Raw genomic sequence first — 18,988 nt, 5'->3', positions numbered from 1 at the left:
GGTCTCAAGCTAGTCTTTGGGCCCCCTGGAAAGCCAGATGCTATCCAGGTATTCACAAAAATTATCCTGATTGATGCAAGTAGACCATCTAGGGAAATCTAAAGGTCCCCAGGATGTACTTGGAGTTGCAGGACATCTGGAAGCCCACACATGTCTTTAGGTGTATGGAGACTATGTGGTCACCTGATTTGAAGGACAGGAAGGTCCTTATCACTCCCCAACAGCACCTCTCTCCATTATTAGGTGGCTAAATGCCTAAAATTCCATCACTAACATGTCACTCTTTTAGGTCAGCATCACTATATCTGGTTGCCTCTTTTGTAAAATGAACCCCTACCCCACCAATTGCTCAGTACATTCAGTCATTAGCATATTATGAATTAGTTCACCAACTATTTTCTCCAGATAGGCTTGACCTGCCTTGAGTCACAAGAGTGGAAAGAGGACAAAGACATCTATAGGGGAAAGAGATCTTGAATATAAATCCTGCCAACTTCAGTTTCTCTAGGGCTCGGGCACTAGGACCACAGGCCATCCATGTGCCTAGACCACTCCTGAATCATGCAGTGGGATTCCAGTACCCATGGCACTGAGAAAGGGTACTGCCACAAAGTTGTGGCAGTTCTCCAGCCATAGAAGGTAGGCAATAAAAAAGCATTTCCTTTATGCTGGTCTTTTGTTTCCTTTTCCCCATGGGCCTATAAACAGTTAATCTGGAATTCTGGAAGGAGAAGCTTTCTGCCTCCAGTAAAGTTTGATTCCTGCAGGCAGATTTTTTTTTTTTTTAAATCCAGCAAGTGTCAGATAATTGGAAGGGTGGAGTAACGCTGTAAACCACGACACACCTTTGTCAGGACTTGTTTGGAAGCAAAGAGTTGAAAGAAACAAGGTGGAGAGAAAGAGAAGTGAACATTTTTGAAAGATCACTCAGCTTTAACACACCTTGGCTGGGTCTGGATAAAAAAAAAGTGAGCACTGCAAATTTCTAGAAGAAAACATCAGGGGAAGAAAGAGAGAGGGGGATTTATTCAAAGTTGTTTCCAATTCCTTCAAAACCTCAAACCAGGTAAGTAAACAGGAAGACTGACCTTTCTGCCTTTCTCTGAGACTTTGATGTAAGGTTTGCTGTTTAGAAAGTAAGTGTTTATTGGAGAAAAGAAGATGAAGTTCTGCAGTTTCTAGCATTCTGGTTAAAGTGATTAATTGGTTATAAAAGATGACTTTGTTGTATGCATTCTGCTTAGGGTAGGTCTTTCAAAGGAAATAAGTGGGGGAAAGGAGAAGGCTGGTTAAAACATAGCGGGGTCTAGAGGCAAGATCTTTCTGTATTGTTTTCAGCATTGTAAAATGACTTGTGTTGTTTTATTTAGAATATGATACGGCCTTATAATTCCTTCTCTTCCAATCTCAGTTTCCCCTCTCACTATCTTGCTCTCCTCTTCCCTCTGTCTCTCTCTCTCCACTGGACAAAGAGAACAACTCAGAGGTGAAGTTAAAGTATAGGTAAGGGGCCTTCTAGAAACAACCCTGTGCTGACTGGGCCTCTCTGATTAAGCCATACATGGTAAACATTGCTGTTTACCATGCTGTAAAATTACCTCTAATCTAAAGAAAAGTGTGATCTTTGAAATGATCTAATTAATTCAGGAATTTTCCAGGATCAAACTTAGAAGAAGAAAAAAAAAGGAAGAAAACTGTTTCCTGTATATATACTCTTACGAGTCAACTTGGGTTTCCCCCTGCCAAAAAAAATTCACTTTGAGATGAGAATTACCAGTTTAGATACCTAAGTGGAGGACGTTAACTGGTAACTGACAAATTATCACTTTACTTTTTGAAGTGGAGGCAAAACCTCTGGCACATTCCTTTTTTTGAGAAGCAATTAATCAGTAGTCTAATAGTGGACTTGTGAAATGTAGTGAGATTTTTAAAAGGTATTTATTTGAAAAGCAGAATAGTTTCTTCTTACCTCCATATGTTCTCTCTTAGAACTAAGGCACAGATCTGTCAGAGCTAACCTAAGACAGATGTCTATCCCCACACAGACGTACTCCAGAGAATCAGAGGGGTCCTGCTTTACTCTTAGGCCCTGCAAAACATCCACATGAGTCTGATCAGAGTTTACACAGGAAAAATTAAAATGAACAGCTCTGCTTCAAGCTTGCAGAGAAACTTACTAGCCTGGATAATATGGCAAAACCCCAACTCTACAAAAAATACAAAATTAGCCAAGTATGGTGGTGCACACTCATAGTCTCAGCTACTCAGGAGGCTGAGGCGGGAGGATCACCTAAGCCCAGGAGATTGAGGCTGCAGTGAGCCGTGATGGCACCATTGCACTCTGGCCTGGGCAACAGAGCCAGATTCTGTCTTTAAAAAGAATAGGAACTTTGGGAGGCCGAGGTGGGTGGATCACCTGAGGTCAGGAGTTCGAGACCAGCCTGGCCAATATGGTGAAACCCCATCTCTACTAAAAATGCAAAAATTAGCTGGGCGTGGCAGTGCGTGCCTGTAACCCCAGCTACTTGGGAGGTTGAGGCAGGAGAATTGCTTGAACCCAGGAGGCGGATGCTGCAGTGGGCCAAGGTTGCACTGCACTCCCACCTGGGCAACAGAGCAAGACTCTGTCTCAAAAAAAAAAAAAAAAAAAGATAGGAAAAAACTCCTTAGATTGGTGAAACTGACCAGAACTAAGAACTAACTACCTTCTCAGATTATGAAAAACAAAAAGAAGTCTGTGTTTACATTGTCTGTTTCATTTGCCATTATTAACAGTGGCAGGACACAACTGTAAACAAACCAGCATAATCACAAAGCTGGTGCCCTATCCCACCTGCCCCCAGTCATGACAATCCAGGATGCCAACTGTAGCAAGCGGCAAACCCATCTCCGGGGTGTTATAGAGACAAAGCCAAGCCTCCAAGACAGTCAACTCCAGGGCATTGGCTTTCCTGGGTCAAACTGCTGGGCCCTTCTATGTTATCAGGTCAATAGCCAGTGGATGGTTTTCTAATACTTTGGCAATTTTGTTGTTGTTTTGTTTTAAAACTTAAAGTGTATAAAGATTGGAGTAATAGAAGCTATAAAAATACTTGCAATTCACTAACAGAGTATAGAAACATTCCTAAAACAAAAGATGGAGAGAAAAATACTTAGCTTCTTCATTATCTTTGTTGTATCAAGAACAAAGTGTTTCATGTGTCATTAGAATAAGATAACGTGATGGTTTAAACCCAAATATGATGGTAAACAGTTAACGTGATGGTTCACTGTCACTAACAGTGGTTTGTCCTTGTGTATGTGTGTACGTTAGACAGCAGCATCGTCTGAATAGTTTTAGGTAGATGTGACATCATTTAAAAAAAGTAGAAAGGAAAAAGCTCATAAAAGTAGAAAAGTGATTAAAATTGTGTCTTCTTGCCTAGAAAAGTGACATGGGATCATTTTTACACCTTCACAAAAACATTAACTATAAAATAACCACAAAGCAACCCTTTAGAACTATGGATGGAAATTAGTATAATTTTGGAATTGAGAGCTTGAATGATCTGCTCATCCTTAGTTCTAGTGAAGTGGCCCAACTATCTGAGAAGTTAAAAATTATGTTATTTGACAGTGCTTCCATTAAGTAGGGCTTTGGGAAGATGAACACACTGGTGAATCCTGCTAGGATAGGCAGGCGCAGGCACATACCTAGGCAGGAAACGTTCCTTTTCCTAATGTTACACTTTTAAAAAACTATCAGCACTTAAAATGTGTAAAAAAGAAGTCCTGGGAATATACTGTAGGTCCCATGGGAAGATCCTAGTCCAGGCTTGTGCGCCACGCCATCATTCTCCATTTAATATAACTCACTTATAGAAAGTTTCCTCTTATATTTGGTTTAAAGGAATCAGTCTCCCAACACTTACCTGACACCTCAGATTGGCAGTGGGACACACAGACATTGGGGTGGCTTCAGACTGAGAGACAGGCATCTACCTGTACCTACCTAGAGCCGGTTACATCCACAAAGTACCTTCCAATGAGGAGCTCCCAGGCCCTGAAGGAAGGCATCTGATTTCTAAGTAGGTCATCACTTCACGCCATCTGGAAGGTGGGAACCCTTGGCTTTTTACTGCAGAAATCCTTTGTCGTCGGGATTCAGGGAAAAGATGGAGGGCCTAGAAATGCCTGCTATTTTTCTGGATAATGAAAGAACAAGCAAAACTTTCCAGGTTTGCTGCCTGGAGACTGTACTCTTAGCAAACAGAGTCATGATCCATCTTCCTAAATGACTGCAAGTGGAACCCATCCAGCCAATCCCAAATGTATAGCTGTTAGCAGCAACTTTCACTGAAAGATCAAAATAAGCAATAACTTGTAGGAAGTAAAAGTTTCTGTGGATTGTTATAAACAGTTCATTTCATAGTAATATTTCATATCAATTCAGGTACCATCCTAGAAAGCTAGTCACCTCCCCACTGACTGCCAGGTGCATTTAAAGGTTTAATCTCCCCAAATGCCTCCTGATCCACAGCTTATTGTCTATTTTTTAAAAAGAAAGTCAGAGAAGGGTTTCAGAGGTATCAAATTAATGCTTAAACAAAGGATTGCAAAGAAGGTGTCCAGTTGCACGTAGGTTTGCATGACATAAGTCATATAGGTTATAGCTGGAATGCAGACAGATTCACTGGCCAGGTTTGTCCTTTAATGAGGCTAGACTCCTTTGTTAAACTGTGTATGGAGCCCCTCCTCTGAGCTCCAGGAAACATACCTATAAAGACATTCTGTGGCTTCTCAGATCCAGCTAGGATTTTTTCCATGATGCCTCATTCCTTGCCTTGAGCTGTGTTTGAGAAACACCAATGAGCAAGAAGTTGGCACATTTACCAGGCCCTGAAGCTAAGTGTACGAATCTTGGTTATTCTACCAGATCGTTGATCAGCTGGTCTCATTTGGTCTTGGTTTTCATCAGGGAAGTCACCCAGAGCCACAGTATGACTTTCATGGTCCCTAGACACTTTTGCCTTTGTAGGCCCCTTCCTCCATCAAAAAACTTTTTAAAATTCTATTTTACAACTGCATTGGTATAAAGAAGGACATAATCCAGATTAGATTCTGTTCATTTTTCCTTCTGATGTTAAAAGTAAACATTTTGTGGGCCCCAAAATGTGCTGTGGGCCTAGGCACTGTGCCCACTTTGCCTACTGGGTAAGTCGAGCCTGAAGGCACTAGGCAGAGACTGGAAGGAGAGCTCTTCAAGCAAGGGGCACCTGGCAGAAGCAGTGTGCCTCAGCATTCTAGAACCCAGTTCGAACTACAACCAAAAGATAAACTTTTGGAGGAAGAGAAAGTTAGAGGAAGGGAGAGAATCACTGGGAAAGTCTGATTTCAGGTCCTTTCAGAACCTGGGGTCAGGCAGCACAGCAAGAAGAGAAGAGCCCAGTTGGGACGGAAACTTTGCTGTGCATTCCTGTGTGTTTAACACTTGAGCCTTCTTTCCCACTGCCCTTTGGCAACAGCCCTGCCTCATACCATCCATGCTGAGGGACACGGTGGACAAGATTGCACTGGTTTTCTTTTTCAGAAGCAGAGTAAGAGTGAAGGGAGAATATAAAAAATACAAATATGTATTTTCCTACATGCTTCTATAGATTTTACAGGCTTTGTTCAACTGTTTTTCATACTTATGTCTGCAGATAAGCATGCAAGAGCTGATTATAGTGAATGTTTCATACTTTGAAAAGAGTAAAGTTCCAGGCCGGGCGCGGTGGCTCACGCCTGTAATCCCAGCACTTTGGGAGGCCGAGGCGGGCGGATCACAAGGTTAGGAGATCGAGACCACGGTGAAACCCCGTCTCTACTAAAAATACAAAAAATTAGCCGGGCGTGGTGGCAGGCGCCTGTAGTCCCAGCTGCTCGGGAGGCTGAGGCAGGAGAATGGCGTGAGCCCGGGAGGTGGAGCTTGCAGTGAGCCGAGATCACGCCACTGCACTCCAGCCTGGGCGACAGAGCAAGACTCCGTCTCAAAAAAAAAAAAAAAAAAAAAGAGTAAAGTTCCATACAAGTATGACAAATAAAATTATTTTTATCCTGATTTAAATCCATCAAGTGCCATTCTTACCTCCAGACTCTAAAATAATGAAGCATGAAAGTCTCATATGCATAGAGCTCCATATAGAACATTGAACATTATGGGAGATGTTAAAATGAATTAGTTGATAGCACTAAGTGCCTTGACAGATCCCCTTCAGCTATTTATTACCATAGAAAAGAATGGAGATTTTATAGTCAAACAAAGGTCAGGACACCTAATCTGCTATGTAAGCCTCTTGATGCTCAGCAGGGGGCAGGCTGATCAACTAGACACTGAAAAATAAGATCCCAGCACAAAAAAATAGAATCCAAAGTGGAACTATTAAATTAATCTCTATTATACGTGTTACAAGAAATGGGAATGATCTTGTAAAAAATACTCACATGAAAGAATCATGCTTTAAATTCTTGAAATCATGTTTTTGGTTATCAGCTTCAACAGTGGGGACCTATACTTACAAAAAACAATGATAAATATGACTATCCTGGTTTCTGATTTTTCCTGCAGGTGGCTATGGTATGGATGTAACCATGAAAAACAGAGATGGTACTGAAGTCACTGAAAGAAGTAAGAGCATCAGAATTTTTAAATTTATGTGTTTTATTATAAAAGTAACAAAAATTTGGAAACAAAATAAGTAATTCATTAATAATGCTACCACAACCACTGTATCATGTTTAAATGTGTTCCTAAATGGACTTTAATCCTTCTCATAAGATAGTTCTTGTTGATTTTTATGTCAAAAGATGTCCTGCTTTTTCTTGAATGATGAAGGTTGTCATTTCCATGTATAGTTTTTATAACCCTCATTTTTAATGATGAGATAGCATTATGCTAAATGAATTCACCATAATTTATTTTATCATTTCCAAATTTAGGGGTACAGGGCAACAGAAATCTAAACGAATAACATCCTAGTTATTGCAGAGACAAAGTTGAAATAAAACTAATATCATAGTTGACCTCTACACTGAAAATTGAAAACAGATACATTTATTTTGTGAAACTGCCCAAATAATAAATTCAGAGACATTTAAACTCTCCTCCTACCAACTTTAAGTCAGGAAACTCTTTCACTTATTCTGTGATTTTCATATATCTCCAATAAAAAAAAAAAAATTCTGGCTCCATAGACTTGAAACTTTTGAAACTTTTAGTTAGGAAATAATTTATTTTTATGTGTCAAAGAATACCAAAGGTCTGTACGATGAGAGGTTTAGTGAAAGCTCAAGGACTATTTTTCAAATTAAGCTGCCACTGTACTCTAGAAAAACATTTCCTTTTTTTTTTTTTTTTTTTTTTTTTTTGAGACGGAGTCTTGCTCTGTCACCCAGGCTGGAGTGCAATGGTGCAATCTTAGCTCACTGCAACCTCTACCTCCCAGGTTCAAGCCATTCTCCTGCCTCAGCCTCCCTAGCAGCTAGGATTACAGGTGCTCACCACCACACCCAGCTAATTTTTTGTATTTTTAGTAGAGACAGGGTTTCACTATTTTGGCCAGGCTGGTCTCAAATCCTGACCTTGTGATCCGCCCACCTCAGCCTCCCAAAGTGCTGGGATTATAGGCGTGAGCCACCGCGCCCAGCCAACATTTCCTTTTATGCACTAAGTACTGTTTCTGGCATGTCCATAAGCGCATTTTCTTGCTAGGACAACCAAACTAATGAGCAAAATGCAGTATGAAGAAGGACAGTGTGAATAAGAGTTGTGTGGGATGGAGCAGGTGTCAGTGGCACAGGTGAAAGTAGCACAAAATGATCCTGCACCATCTTCCTTTACTCTTTTCTCCTTTCACCACCTTCCCCACACGTATGTGCCCATGCATGCCACACACACACACATGCATGCATGCATACATGCATGCAAGCACACACGCATACATGCATGCAGGCACACACACTGGAAACTTGCTTTTAAAGAACAAAAACCCCAGATAGGTAGGGGCTTCTGTATACCCACCAGAGACAGAGGTAGCAGTGAGGGCCACGGTCAAAGCATGAGTGATGGATTCACCATCTCTCAGAACTACAGGAACTAAATTTCAGAGGCCAAGGGGCTGGTTCTTCAAGTCTGTCTGTGATGCGCCTGGATCACTGATTTTGCCAAACCCCAAATGTGACTTACCAGGAGCCCCCTTCCTTCCCACAACTTCAGGGGTTGCCCTGAAGACTTTAGAACAAAACATAATATTCTTGAACACCTCCAAATTCATGAAGAAGTACACAGTTAAGTCAGCCAGGGTGTTGGTCTCAGCTGGACTGAGAGACAATGGGGAAGGAGCAATTCAGAGAAACAGAGTGACTTGAGACAAGAGGGCCTGGTCCTCCTTCAACCTCAGACCAGGTCTGGACTGGATCTAATTGTCTAAGGAGAGACATCAACACCAAAACAACTCATGTTTCAAACAGTGGCTAACTTCTTTTGGCTCCAAGGAGATATAAACTTATTTTCCAAGCATATTAAACCCATTGTTATTGCTCATATCTTTTTGCACAGTGGGTCAGATCATACACCTTAAAGCACAAGCATAGAAAAATCAACGTCGAACCTAATTTAATATGCTTAGCCTATGGCAGAGCTTAGACCTTGCCAAGATCCAAAGGTGTCAGTGTATTACATAAGAACTCACCTTTTCTTTGTCTTTTTCTAGTTGTCACTGAAACAGTAACCACAAGACTTACATCCTTACCACCAAGTAAGTAATTACCTCAATAGCTTTCTTTTCAGTAGGTCACATTTGAAGGGCCCCACACTTGTAACCTTCTCCATGGGAGCTCCAAAACTTTTGAAATCTTTTTTAACAGCTATATTGACATTAATTTCTATACAACAGAATTCACCAGTTTGAAATGTATAATTCAGTGATTGCTAGTATATTTACCAAGTTATGCAGCCATGTTTACAGTTCAATTTTAGAAGATTTCCATGGCTCCGCAAAAAGAAGTGACCATTAGCAGTCATTCCTTATTCTCCCTCCTCTCTCCTCAGCCCCTGGAAACCACAAATCTACTGTCTCTGTAGATTTGCCTATTTCAGATGCTAAAATATTGGATATCTCATCTATCCTGAGCAGGGATTGGGGGCTACCAGTCAAGCTTCTTGTTGAGGCTACTTTTTTTGTCCAGGAGCTCCTATCACTCCTGTAATATTGATCTGAGCTCAAAACCTACCCCCTGCCCCCACCTCCAGGGAGCCTTGTTCCTTGGTGATGAGGAGAGCCCACCCACCAGCAGGTGAAGTTGGAGCAGTGATGGGCTGCCAGGTGGACCACCAGCAACACAGAGCTGCCACACGCCCTTCCAGCACTTCTAGGCGCTGCCATGCCTGGGTGCTGACCAGGCACTCAGAAAAAGCAAGCCCAACCAGGTCCTGGACTCAAGGAGCTTTCATCGCTCAGCCTTTTCTAATATTTAAAATTTCCTAATATGCAACTTGCTATATTCCACCCAGGAGACTTTTCTTTTAAATCAGGTGGAATACTCACTCTAGATATTTGTATAAAACAAAACAAAACAAAAAACAATGAAACTGGAGCATGGCAGCTTGCATCTTATAATGTAGGTGAGAAAGGGACCCCAAACTAAGAAGGTCCTGGTGAAAAACCAGGGAAGGCTTCCACATGGTGGGGGACAGGAGATCCTCTGGCCTGACTCCACCCTGAAACTGTCACCTGCTTTTGTTCCTGGCAGAAGGCGGGACCAGCAATGGCTATGCCAAAACAGGCTCTTTTGGTGGAGGGAGCCGGCTGGAGAAACAAAGCCTGACTCATGGCAGCAGCGGCTACATAAACTCAAGTGAGTGCCCACTGGTGCAACGGGTCAGGGAAGAATGGGTGACAAAGAGAGAGACACCAAGAAAGTCCTACACAGGACACAGGGCAGACACGATTTTGAATCAGTGCACAAGAGGGACAATTACAATCACCTGTCATCCATTCCAAATGCCCCCAAGAGTTACCTAAATAACACGCAGCCATTGGACGGCAGGGGTGGAGAATGGGAGTGTAAATTATAAATCATCAGCATTTGAAGCCTGCTTAAAATCAGATCCATTTTCATTAAGTCCACAATATAAATAACTATCATTAATTAAGAAGACTTCATGGGTAGGTAGCTATTTCCCCACTAAATCACTCTCTTTAAGCCATCTCTTTAGAGAACGATGTGCACGCCTGAGGGTTTACAATTTGAATTAACAACAACAAAAGAAACTTAACGATTGGGTTACTGTGCTAAGGGAAGCTGGTGACATGCGATCCCATGCTGTGCAAGATTCCACTGGGCAAGCATCCAACACAGGCCCATTGTTCCCAGTGAAGCACTCTTTCAAACTAAAACAAAACAAAGCAAAGCAAGGCAAAACAAAACAAAAACAAGAAGCACCCAGATATCCCCTGAAGCCATTTAAAATACTTGAAAGTAAAACTAAAAAGGAAGCCCCAAGGCATAAGAACAGCCAGGTTGACCAAAAGAAACACCTGCCCTTACCTGTTGAGGCACACTTCCAAGCTGGATTATATTCTAGTCCTTCCAAGCAGTGTCTACAAGAAAAATGCTGCCAAATCCTTTCCATTTCCATGCATGGTAACCATGCACAGGAAGGACTTTCCCAGGCAATAATTCCACCTTTCCATTTATGAACAGCTGGGGGAATGCTGAGGTGGCCCCTTTCAGCTGTGCCCTCCCGAAAGCCCTCCCTGAGTGTACTTGGTTAATGTAGTTGGGTCACAGTAACCATTTGGTTCACCTCTCTGCTGAAGCACTGAAAACTTATGCTTTTCCCCTCTTGCAGCTGGAAGCACACGAGGCCATGCCTCCACCTCTAGTTACAGGAGGGCTCACTCACCTGCCTCCCCTCTGCCCAACTCCCCAGGCTCAACCTTTGAAAGGAAAACTCACGTTACCCGCCATGCGTATGAAGGTATCAGTCCCACTAACCATACAAGAGAACCATTCTCTTCCCCAAGCAACTTCACTCATTCTTTGAAGATTTACATCCTGGGCACCTGTGTCTGCCCCTCACCTTTCTCCCCACTCCTCCTTCATTTCTTTTATGGACTTTCATTACTTGAAGACTTCATTCATTCATTCACTACCTCATTTATTCACTCATTCACCCATTTAGTTACTTTTCCAACTAGTATTTTATCCAGCACCTGCTATGTGTTTAACACTGTGTAGAAAGGCTTTATGAATGCTTAAATGAATCAGACATGGATCTTGTCTTCAGGACCTATAGTCTAATAGACAAGTTAAGATGACAGATAAAATACAATTGTGTAAAGCAGATGGAGATTATCATTTTAAGCTGAGGAAATCAGGGAAAATTCTATGGAGTGGGTGACATCTGAGCTGGGTCCTCATGATGAGTAAGAGTTTGTTACCCAAAGATGGAGAGATGGGGCTGTCCAAGCTGTGGGAGCAGCAGCATAAGCAAAGACAGCCAGGAGAGCCTGGGGCTTAAGTCGGAAATTCAGGGGTACTTATGTGCAAAAGGTTTGAGGGACTCAGATTCAGTGCTGGGATAAGAGGTTTAGACTTTATTCCATATGCAATGGGAAGCCACAGACAGTTTTTAGCAAAACAATCATATTTGAGGTCCAGGACTGGAACTCTGGAAGCCATATGTTGGAAAAATTGGTGAGAAAGAGACTAAACACAGTGACAAGTTAAAAAGAACTCCTCAGCCATCCAGAGAAGGGACATTTTGGCTGGGACCAGGTTGATAATGATGGAGGTGAGGAGCTAGAGGTGGAAGGTATCACTGAAGTGGAATTGACAGGTTTGGCAATAGATTAGATGTAAGGAGAAGGCTTCACACACAGGTTGGGTTCTTGGTGGTGCCAACAACTGAAACAGGGAACTAGATGGATGACTCCACTTGATGAATCCAGCTATTTCATCCTGAAGTACAGCCACTTGCCCAGCTCTCTGGCGAGGGTAGCAAGCAGGCAGTGGGTGATGCAGGATTTGAGTTCAGGGAAGAAGTCAGGGCCCAGATACCCAGGTGGAAGCCATTCGCAGAGAGGTGTTAGAGGAAATCAGAAGACTAAAGGAGTTTGCCAAGAAGGAGAGTATAAAAGTTGAAGGAAGCAAAGAAAGATAAAGTGGAGGGAATAAGGAGAAAGAAGAGCCAGAGAACAGAGAGAGGAGGAAGAGTCTTTTAGGGACATGGGGAGACCAGGAACATGCAGCAATGCTGAGGTCAACACAAGAGAGTGCTCAGGGTCAAGAAGGAGTCGTAGAAGAAGACACCTGGGTTCCATTACTAAGGTTCCTGGAGTTCCTGGTGATCTGCAGTAGCAGTTTTATGTGGGAAACTGACCAGCCAGGTGGCCAAGGAGTTTAACGGTGAGAAGAGATGGGTGCTGGTATTGGAGAAGCAGGAGTAAGGCCCACACACTCTAGTGAATGACTACAGCAGGCTGGCATCCCACACACACAGCAGACTCCCTCCTGCTGCTGCAGGATGAGAGCTACTGGCCATTGACAAGCCCCAAATCCAGGTGAGGTGGATTGCATCATCACAGTGCTTTCTGAGGTCGGGCCTGACCAGGGATTTGTACCTTCATTTTAATTGGGTCCACGTCTGGGACAAGCCTCACAAGGTCAGAGAGGTTCCTGATGCTGAGGGCAGGTTACTTGATCAGGGCAGATCACTTGCTCTAGAACAGGCACAGGGCAAGCCCGGTGGAGGAAGTGAACAAAAAAGAAAGAAAGAAAAAACTGCTGCTCTCCTTTGTTCATCCTTGCCTCATCTGAAGTAGGTCCTTAACCAGAGTAAAGTGCTGCGACCAGGGCCATGATGGGTTGTGTTTACATCATGAGCCTGGCTCCTTTGACATGCATGCTGAAGAGCATACCTCATCCCCCCTGAAACACTGAGGGCTGTGGAGGTCCAGAAAGAAGTAACAGGCACTGCCTCCCATTTTGGAAGCTCTATGGGCCTAAGAGGCCATTTGTTCTAAGTGTTTTATCCCCTCTCCAGGGAGCTCCAGTGGCAACTCTTCTCCGGAGTACCCTCGGAAGGAATTTGGTATGTCTTCTCATTTTCTAAAGAAATGGTCAAACGAGGCTCTAGGAAAATCCCTGGGGGAGATGAAGTGGTGGGAGTAGGGGACATCATGAGTTAAATGGATTCTTCTAAAGGAGTTTGACCCCTGCTGACCTATTTTTCCCTTGCTCTTTATCCTGAAGCATATTAAGGGGACTCTCAACCACATAAACTTGCTGTCATAAGCCTTTGCTCATGGCACTATAGAAATGGTAAGCTATATATAAGGCTCAGGCTTGGATGGATAAGCCCCTAAGGCCAAGCAATAATTGTAGGGATTCTTCTTTCCAGGAGATGCACAGAGGCCTCCCACAAGGCAGAGCAGCGAGTAGAACACACAAGTGCTAGGCATCCCGGCACCTCCACTATTGCTTGCTTTCAAGGGAACTGTGTGTGCTTCATGAACCTCCAGGCCGTGTCTTCACTTGGCCTTAAGTTTTTGTTCCATGTTCTTGCAATCTCACTGTGCATATGAATTGATACCAGGATCATTGATTATACAATGATTATAATTTTATGTATTTGCTTACAGTGGGGAAACCATGGCAGTCTCGAATAAAAAATCAAAGGGAAGACTTGGGAGCTTTTTGATACATTTGATCAGTGTAGTCAGCCAGTCCAAATGGACCATGCTCCCCAACAGATTACCTTAGCTAACTTAACTTTCAAAATGTTAGCTAACTTAATATTCATTTAGCTAATTTAACATCATAAATGTACTAGGGCATTACAAAACATTCTCTGCTGTTGCTAAGTGATCATCATTTATTAAGCAACTGCTATTCAGAAAAGTCTCTATCTGGATTTAGACACACTATGAAAGTAACCCCTCACCAAATATATCTACCTCCATGTCAAAAGTCTTTAGCATGCCACCTCTTACATATGCCTAAAATTGCATTTCTTTGTTTCTCAGCATCTTCTTCAACCAGAGGACGGAGTCAAACACGAGGTGAGTGCCGTCACTGGGTTCAGTCCAATTCATTCGACAAGTATTTTCTGAGCAGCTAATGTGTGTCCAGCCTTGAGCCAGGGAGTGTAAGGAGTACAGAAGAATAAACAAGGCATGCTTTCTGCTTTCAAGGAGCTTAGAGAATCCTGGGAATCTTCCGCCCAGCTCTATCGGGAGGGGAAGGGTAGCTTTTGACGGTGATCTAACAAGCACGTAGAGGCAGGAAGCAAAACACATAACAATGTGGAGCATCATTTGTCTTGCTGTGGATCATCTGAAGATGCAGATACCACATCTGCTTTCACTTCTGGTCTCCTGGCTGACTTTAACAAGATATGCTCTAATTGCCTTTACACATCAGAAGATGAGCAAAATCCCCCCAACCTTTTTTTTTCGAAATTCATCCAGGAGATAAACAGCTCCAGGACAGTTTTGTAATCTAGTCATCTAGACAATGATACAGGAGAGAAATACAATCCTGGGAGAAGCAACCCTTGCTAAACTTTGGGCAGGGTTGGGGGCAGCATGTTAGGGCTGAGCTGAAGGCAGAATTCTTCACAATGACCCACCTAGACTTCCTATGGGCCTTATTATCATCAATAACTTGGAAGTTAGGAGTATGCCAACCACCCACAACTTTAGGCTGATAGTTGAAAGATGCAAATTCTCCACCTGAAGCTAACTAATAATGTTAACTACCAGCTTCCTGCCCCTCCCATCTCTGAAGAAGCCAAAATGGCAAGTAAACACTGGTTTTTAGAATCTTTTGCCAATGCCTGAGACCACGGAGGCAGGAGAGAACCTTGGTTGTGGCAGCCGTGAGGTGGATGATGGGGAGAGGGTTGATCATTGCTAATTGTACTGGAACCTCCTTGCTCAGCCTGGAATTTTATTAGAACATCTGCAGCTGCCTGGGAGGTGTGCAGTTGGCAGAATGGGGAATTGCTGGAGGTATGGAGGTCTCCCTTTTTAAGCAGCACTCTTCTTGGGCACACCTAGATTTCCTGTTTCCAGAACTCAGAAATGTCAGAGCAGCCTAAAGGGTCATCTGCTGCTAGGAGTTCAGTGTCAGGGATTGTGATCTAAGCTCCTTCATTCACACCCTTCTCTATCTCTTCCCTTGTACAGAGAGCGAAATTCGAGTTCGACTGCAGAGTGCGTCCCCATCCACGCGATGTAAGTGGTCATGATCTCGCTGAAAAGAAAGGGTCCAGAAATCCAGGGCTAGTGCTGTGTGTGTGTGTGCATGCATGCAATCATAAAACATCTTTAAGGGCCTTCTGTGAATTGGACTCTGGGCTAGGTGGCTGGAGTTAAGCTGCTGAGTAAACCGTGGTTCCTGCTGTGTAGTAGTTCACAGACTAATAGGGAGACAGTAAGTCAGCCAACCATCACAACTCAGTGTGGTGAGGGAACAGCGAGGAGCAGCTCCACAGCAGCCCATGGAGATCAGGCCAGAGAAACCTTCCGGGGGTAGGTGTTACCTGAAGGGAAACTGAAGAGTGGATCAGTTCGGCTCAAAGGGAGGAGCCTGCACAAGACATCAAAGGAACAGTTCAAAGTAAGGTTCAAAGTAAGGACACAATGGGATAGATTAGAGAAGGGTCAGTAGTAGAGTGTAAGAATTCAAACTTTATTTCAAATGTCACAGACCCCATCTCTGTCGATGGACTATGTTAGATACCTGATGTTCTTGCTAGAGGTATTTGACAATGTTTTGAAATGAGCTCAACTTTAGGACAGCAATCATGTAAAAGGAGTAGGAGAAGAAAGAGTAGGGTCAGTGGCTCAGGACAGAGATGGGTGCTTGTCCAGAGAGCTCAGTACCTAGGGTTGTGGAATCTGACTCCAGGCCTGACACCTTCTCACCTGAATCCTTCCAGGCTTAGGGTTGGTGAGGCGAAGGGAGTTGGGGCTGAGAGTTCCTTCAGCATACGGTGTCTACAAACCTGTGTCTCCTCTCATGCACTACTCATGCATGGTGTCTCCCACCTCTCCTGCTTCCCTGCTTCCTGTGTGGGAGGCACAGGGAGCTTGCTCCACTTTTCACCTTGCTACAAATTAAATCAGCCAGACAGACTTGGAATTAAATTACATGTGAACACAGCATAATGTTTAGGAGTTATGGCCCACAAATTCCTTTTGACAGCCCCAAGCATACAAGGTCAAGGATCCAACATCCAGGATCTTGCACAGGGGATGAGACTGCTATTGAAGCATCTGTTTCAAGGGACCTGTTTCTGTAACTGCCTGATCCTAGATGATAGTGTCTTCTAGCCACAGAATCATTCCTGTGATGTTTGATGCGGTCTAATTAGGAAATATCTCCCAGGCACCTTGACCTCCTGTGAGACGGAGAAGTTTTATGAGGCTAATATGACAAAGTACCAAGTTGATAAGTGCTATTCGTTAGTAAAATGTGAATATTATAAAGCCAAGCAAAAAGTCCCAATGTGTGAGACAGATGCCATTCTCCCTAGTAGTCAGAATGCCACAAATGTTCCCCAAATTGCACAGGGACTCAGGAAAGAACACTGGACTTAACAGAAACATCTGTGGATTCTTTTACAGGGACAGAATTGGATGATGTTAAGCGTTTGCTCAAAGGGAGTCGATCCGCAAGTGTGAGCCCCACCCGGAATTCCTCCAACACACTCCCCATCCCCAAGAAAGGCACTGTGGAGACCAAAATTGTGACAGCCAGCTCCCAGTCGGGTAAGTCTGACAGCCCAGCTGCCGAGGAGTGTGAGAAACAAACTTACCCCTCCAAACCCAAAGAATGGACTCAGAGACCCAGAGAATAGTGAAAATGAGACTTGAAATTGGGGCCCACCAAACCTCATTCCAGCTAGCACGGGGCTTTCCCCAATAGCAACCTGTTTTAGGGCATAGATATTTGTTTGCTTGTGACAGCTGCCTTTGGTTTCCTAAGTTCCCACAATGTAAGACTCGGCAGGCATTGAATTTTATGGTTTAGGGGATAGAGGTTTTAGTTATGTTGATTATTAGATTGGTTGGATATTCCCTACTTTCCACCCCTAGTACTGGGCCCTATCTGATACTCAGGTCTTCTTTTACCCCTTGTGTGAAGACTAATCCTAACCATATCCACCCCTAATGAAGGGGTTTGCTTATAGCTCTCTTCTAGGTTTTCCTTAATGTTAGCTTTAAATGTTACTTAGGTGATATATACACTTTCCATTTGTCCTTTTCCCTTCCTTCTGGGGTTTCTTTTACCAGTCCCTTGAGAGTAATGAGTTCACCCTCGTTCAGCTGTTTGCACTGACGTTTCAGTGGTTAGGACCACTTGATAGGGACCTTGCCAGCTTGGGTGGGGCTTATCTTCTTTTAAAGTCTTAATTAGTACCCAGTTGCCAGGCTGGAAGTGGTGAACTGTGAATTCAAAAGACGAGGTTTGAGTTCGAAGTCCTTTTAACCTAAAGAATGACAGGGTGGAGGATATGGCCAGTATATAATTTCTAAAAATTGGTTTTTGGTTTCCATAGAAGGAAGATCAGTAGTCCTATCTAAATGTGGGAGTCCACATAATAACTTGTAAGGGGACAGTCCCAAGTCTTTGCCTGGGCCTGTTCTAATCCTAAGGAGTGCTACTGGGAGACATTAAAGGCATTTTAGTTATAAAGATTAGTTTAATAATATGCTTTTTGAGAGTTTGATTTATTCTTTCTACTTTTCCAGAGGAAGGGGGATGCCAAGGGGTGTGGTAATCCCATTTAACGTGTAAACTTTCCATATTTCCCCTTAGCACCTTTGAGGTAAAGTGGCTCCCATTGTCTGAATGAATATTTTTTACCAAGACAAATCTAGGTATAATTTGTTTTAAGATTATTTTGACCACGTTCCCAGCGGTGGCAGTTGGGAGGGGGAATTCCTCCACCCAGCTGGAGAGGTGGTTTACCAGTACTAGTAGATACTTCAGTCTCCCTATTTTGGGCATTTCTGTAAAATTTACTTGAATGCTTTGAAATGGCCTTGACCCACGAGGTCTTCCTCCGGTAGTCTGTTTTCTAACTACTTTTTTATTTATTCTCTGGCAGGTTACACAACACCCACACACTTGTACACCCATCATTTTTGAGTATTGTATCACACATGGCCTGGGGACCCCAGTGACTTCCTTTATGCAGTATGGACATCAGTTTTCTCATCATGGGTTTGCTTATCATTTCTCTCTTACCAGGGAGCACCCGCCTCCCATCCTCAGTTTGAGTGGCCCCTATCTTGCCCAGCTCTTCCTCCTCCTCTTTAGAAAATTTGGGTTTTAATATCACCTTAGGGATATTTGGGATTAGGCTAAACAATCTAACTTCTTCCTCCAGGGAAGCTTGCTTAGCAGCTTTATCTGTGAGCCTATTCCCTACAGCTGCTATAGTGTTTCCTATGGCTATCTCTACTGGAAGCAAGGGGCTTTTTAAAACTTGTTTGATCAGTTCCCCATGTACGAATTCTTTCTCCCTGCTGTTTATTAGGCCCCGCTCTGTCCAGATCTTTTTAAAGGTGTGTACTATTCCATAGGCATATTTGGAATTAGTATATACAGTGCCTTTTTGGCCTTCTAGAAGCTTTAGGGCCTGGTTAAGAGCATGTAATTTACAGGTTTGGGCTGACCAATTATTGGGTAATCTCCCTTTTTCACATAAGGATTGTTTCCATTAATGACAGCATAGCCATTGTGTTTTTACCATTTATTACTTGGGATGACCCATTTACAAACACTCTCATCCCATCATGTACTGGGGTGGCTTCACGTTAGTTTGATATGAAGGTCTGGTTTCACTTTAGTTTGACATTCTATGATATCCAAACAGTTATGATTTGATGCCTCTTTATTCTCCTCTCCTTTTCATAAGACGCTGGCTGGATTCAAGTAAATACATGTTGTC

General features: G+C 43.2%; 1 protein-coding gene across 1 annotated transcript in view; it reads left to right on the top strand.

Annotated features, from left to right (window-relative positions):
- Positions 1–831: 831 nt before the first annotated feature.
- COL17A1 (collagen type XVII alpha 1 chain) overlaps positions 832–18,988 on the top strand; it is a 56,144-nt gene continuing 37,987 nt past the window's right edge. The window contains exons 1-9 of the mRNA XM_025395555.1: positions 832–1,066; positions 6,587–6,646; positions 8,730–8,774; positions 9,769–9,873; positions 10,871–10,999; positions 13,067–13,114; positions 14,049–14,084; positions 15,213–15,260; positions 16,656–16,799. Coding sequence (XP_025251340.1) covers positions 6,598–6,646; positions 8,730–8,774; positions 9,769–9,873; positions 10,871–10,999; positions 13,067–13,114; positions 14,049–14,084; positions 15,213–15,260; positions 16,656–16,799 — 604 coding nt within the window. The 5' untranslated portion in view covers positions 832–1,066; positions 6,587–6,597. The remainder of the gene's footprint in view (positions 1,067–6,586; positions 6,647–8,729; positions 8,775–9,768; positions 9,874–10,870; positions 11,000–13,066; positions 13,115–14,048; positions 14,085–15,212; positions 15,261–16,655; positions 16,800–18,988) is intronic.

This window comes from Theropithecus gelada, chromosome 9 (genome assembly GCF_003255815.1).
Source record: "Theropithecus gelada isolate Dixy chromosome 9, Tgel_1.0, whole genome shotgun sequence".
In the NCBI taxonomy this organism is placed as follows: Eukaryota; Metazoa; Chordata; class Mammalia; order Primates; family Cercopithecidae; genus Theropithecus; species Theropithecus gelada.
This window is presented reverse-complemented; position numbering and strand designations above follow the sequence as displayed.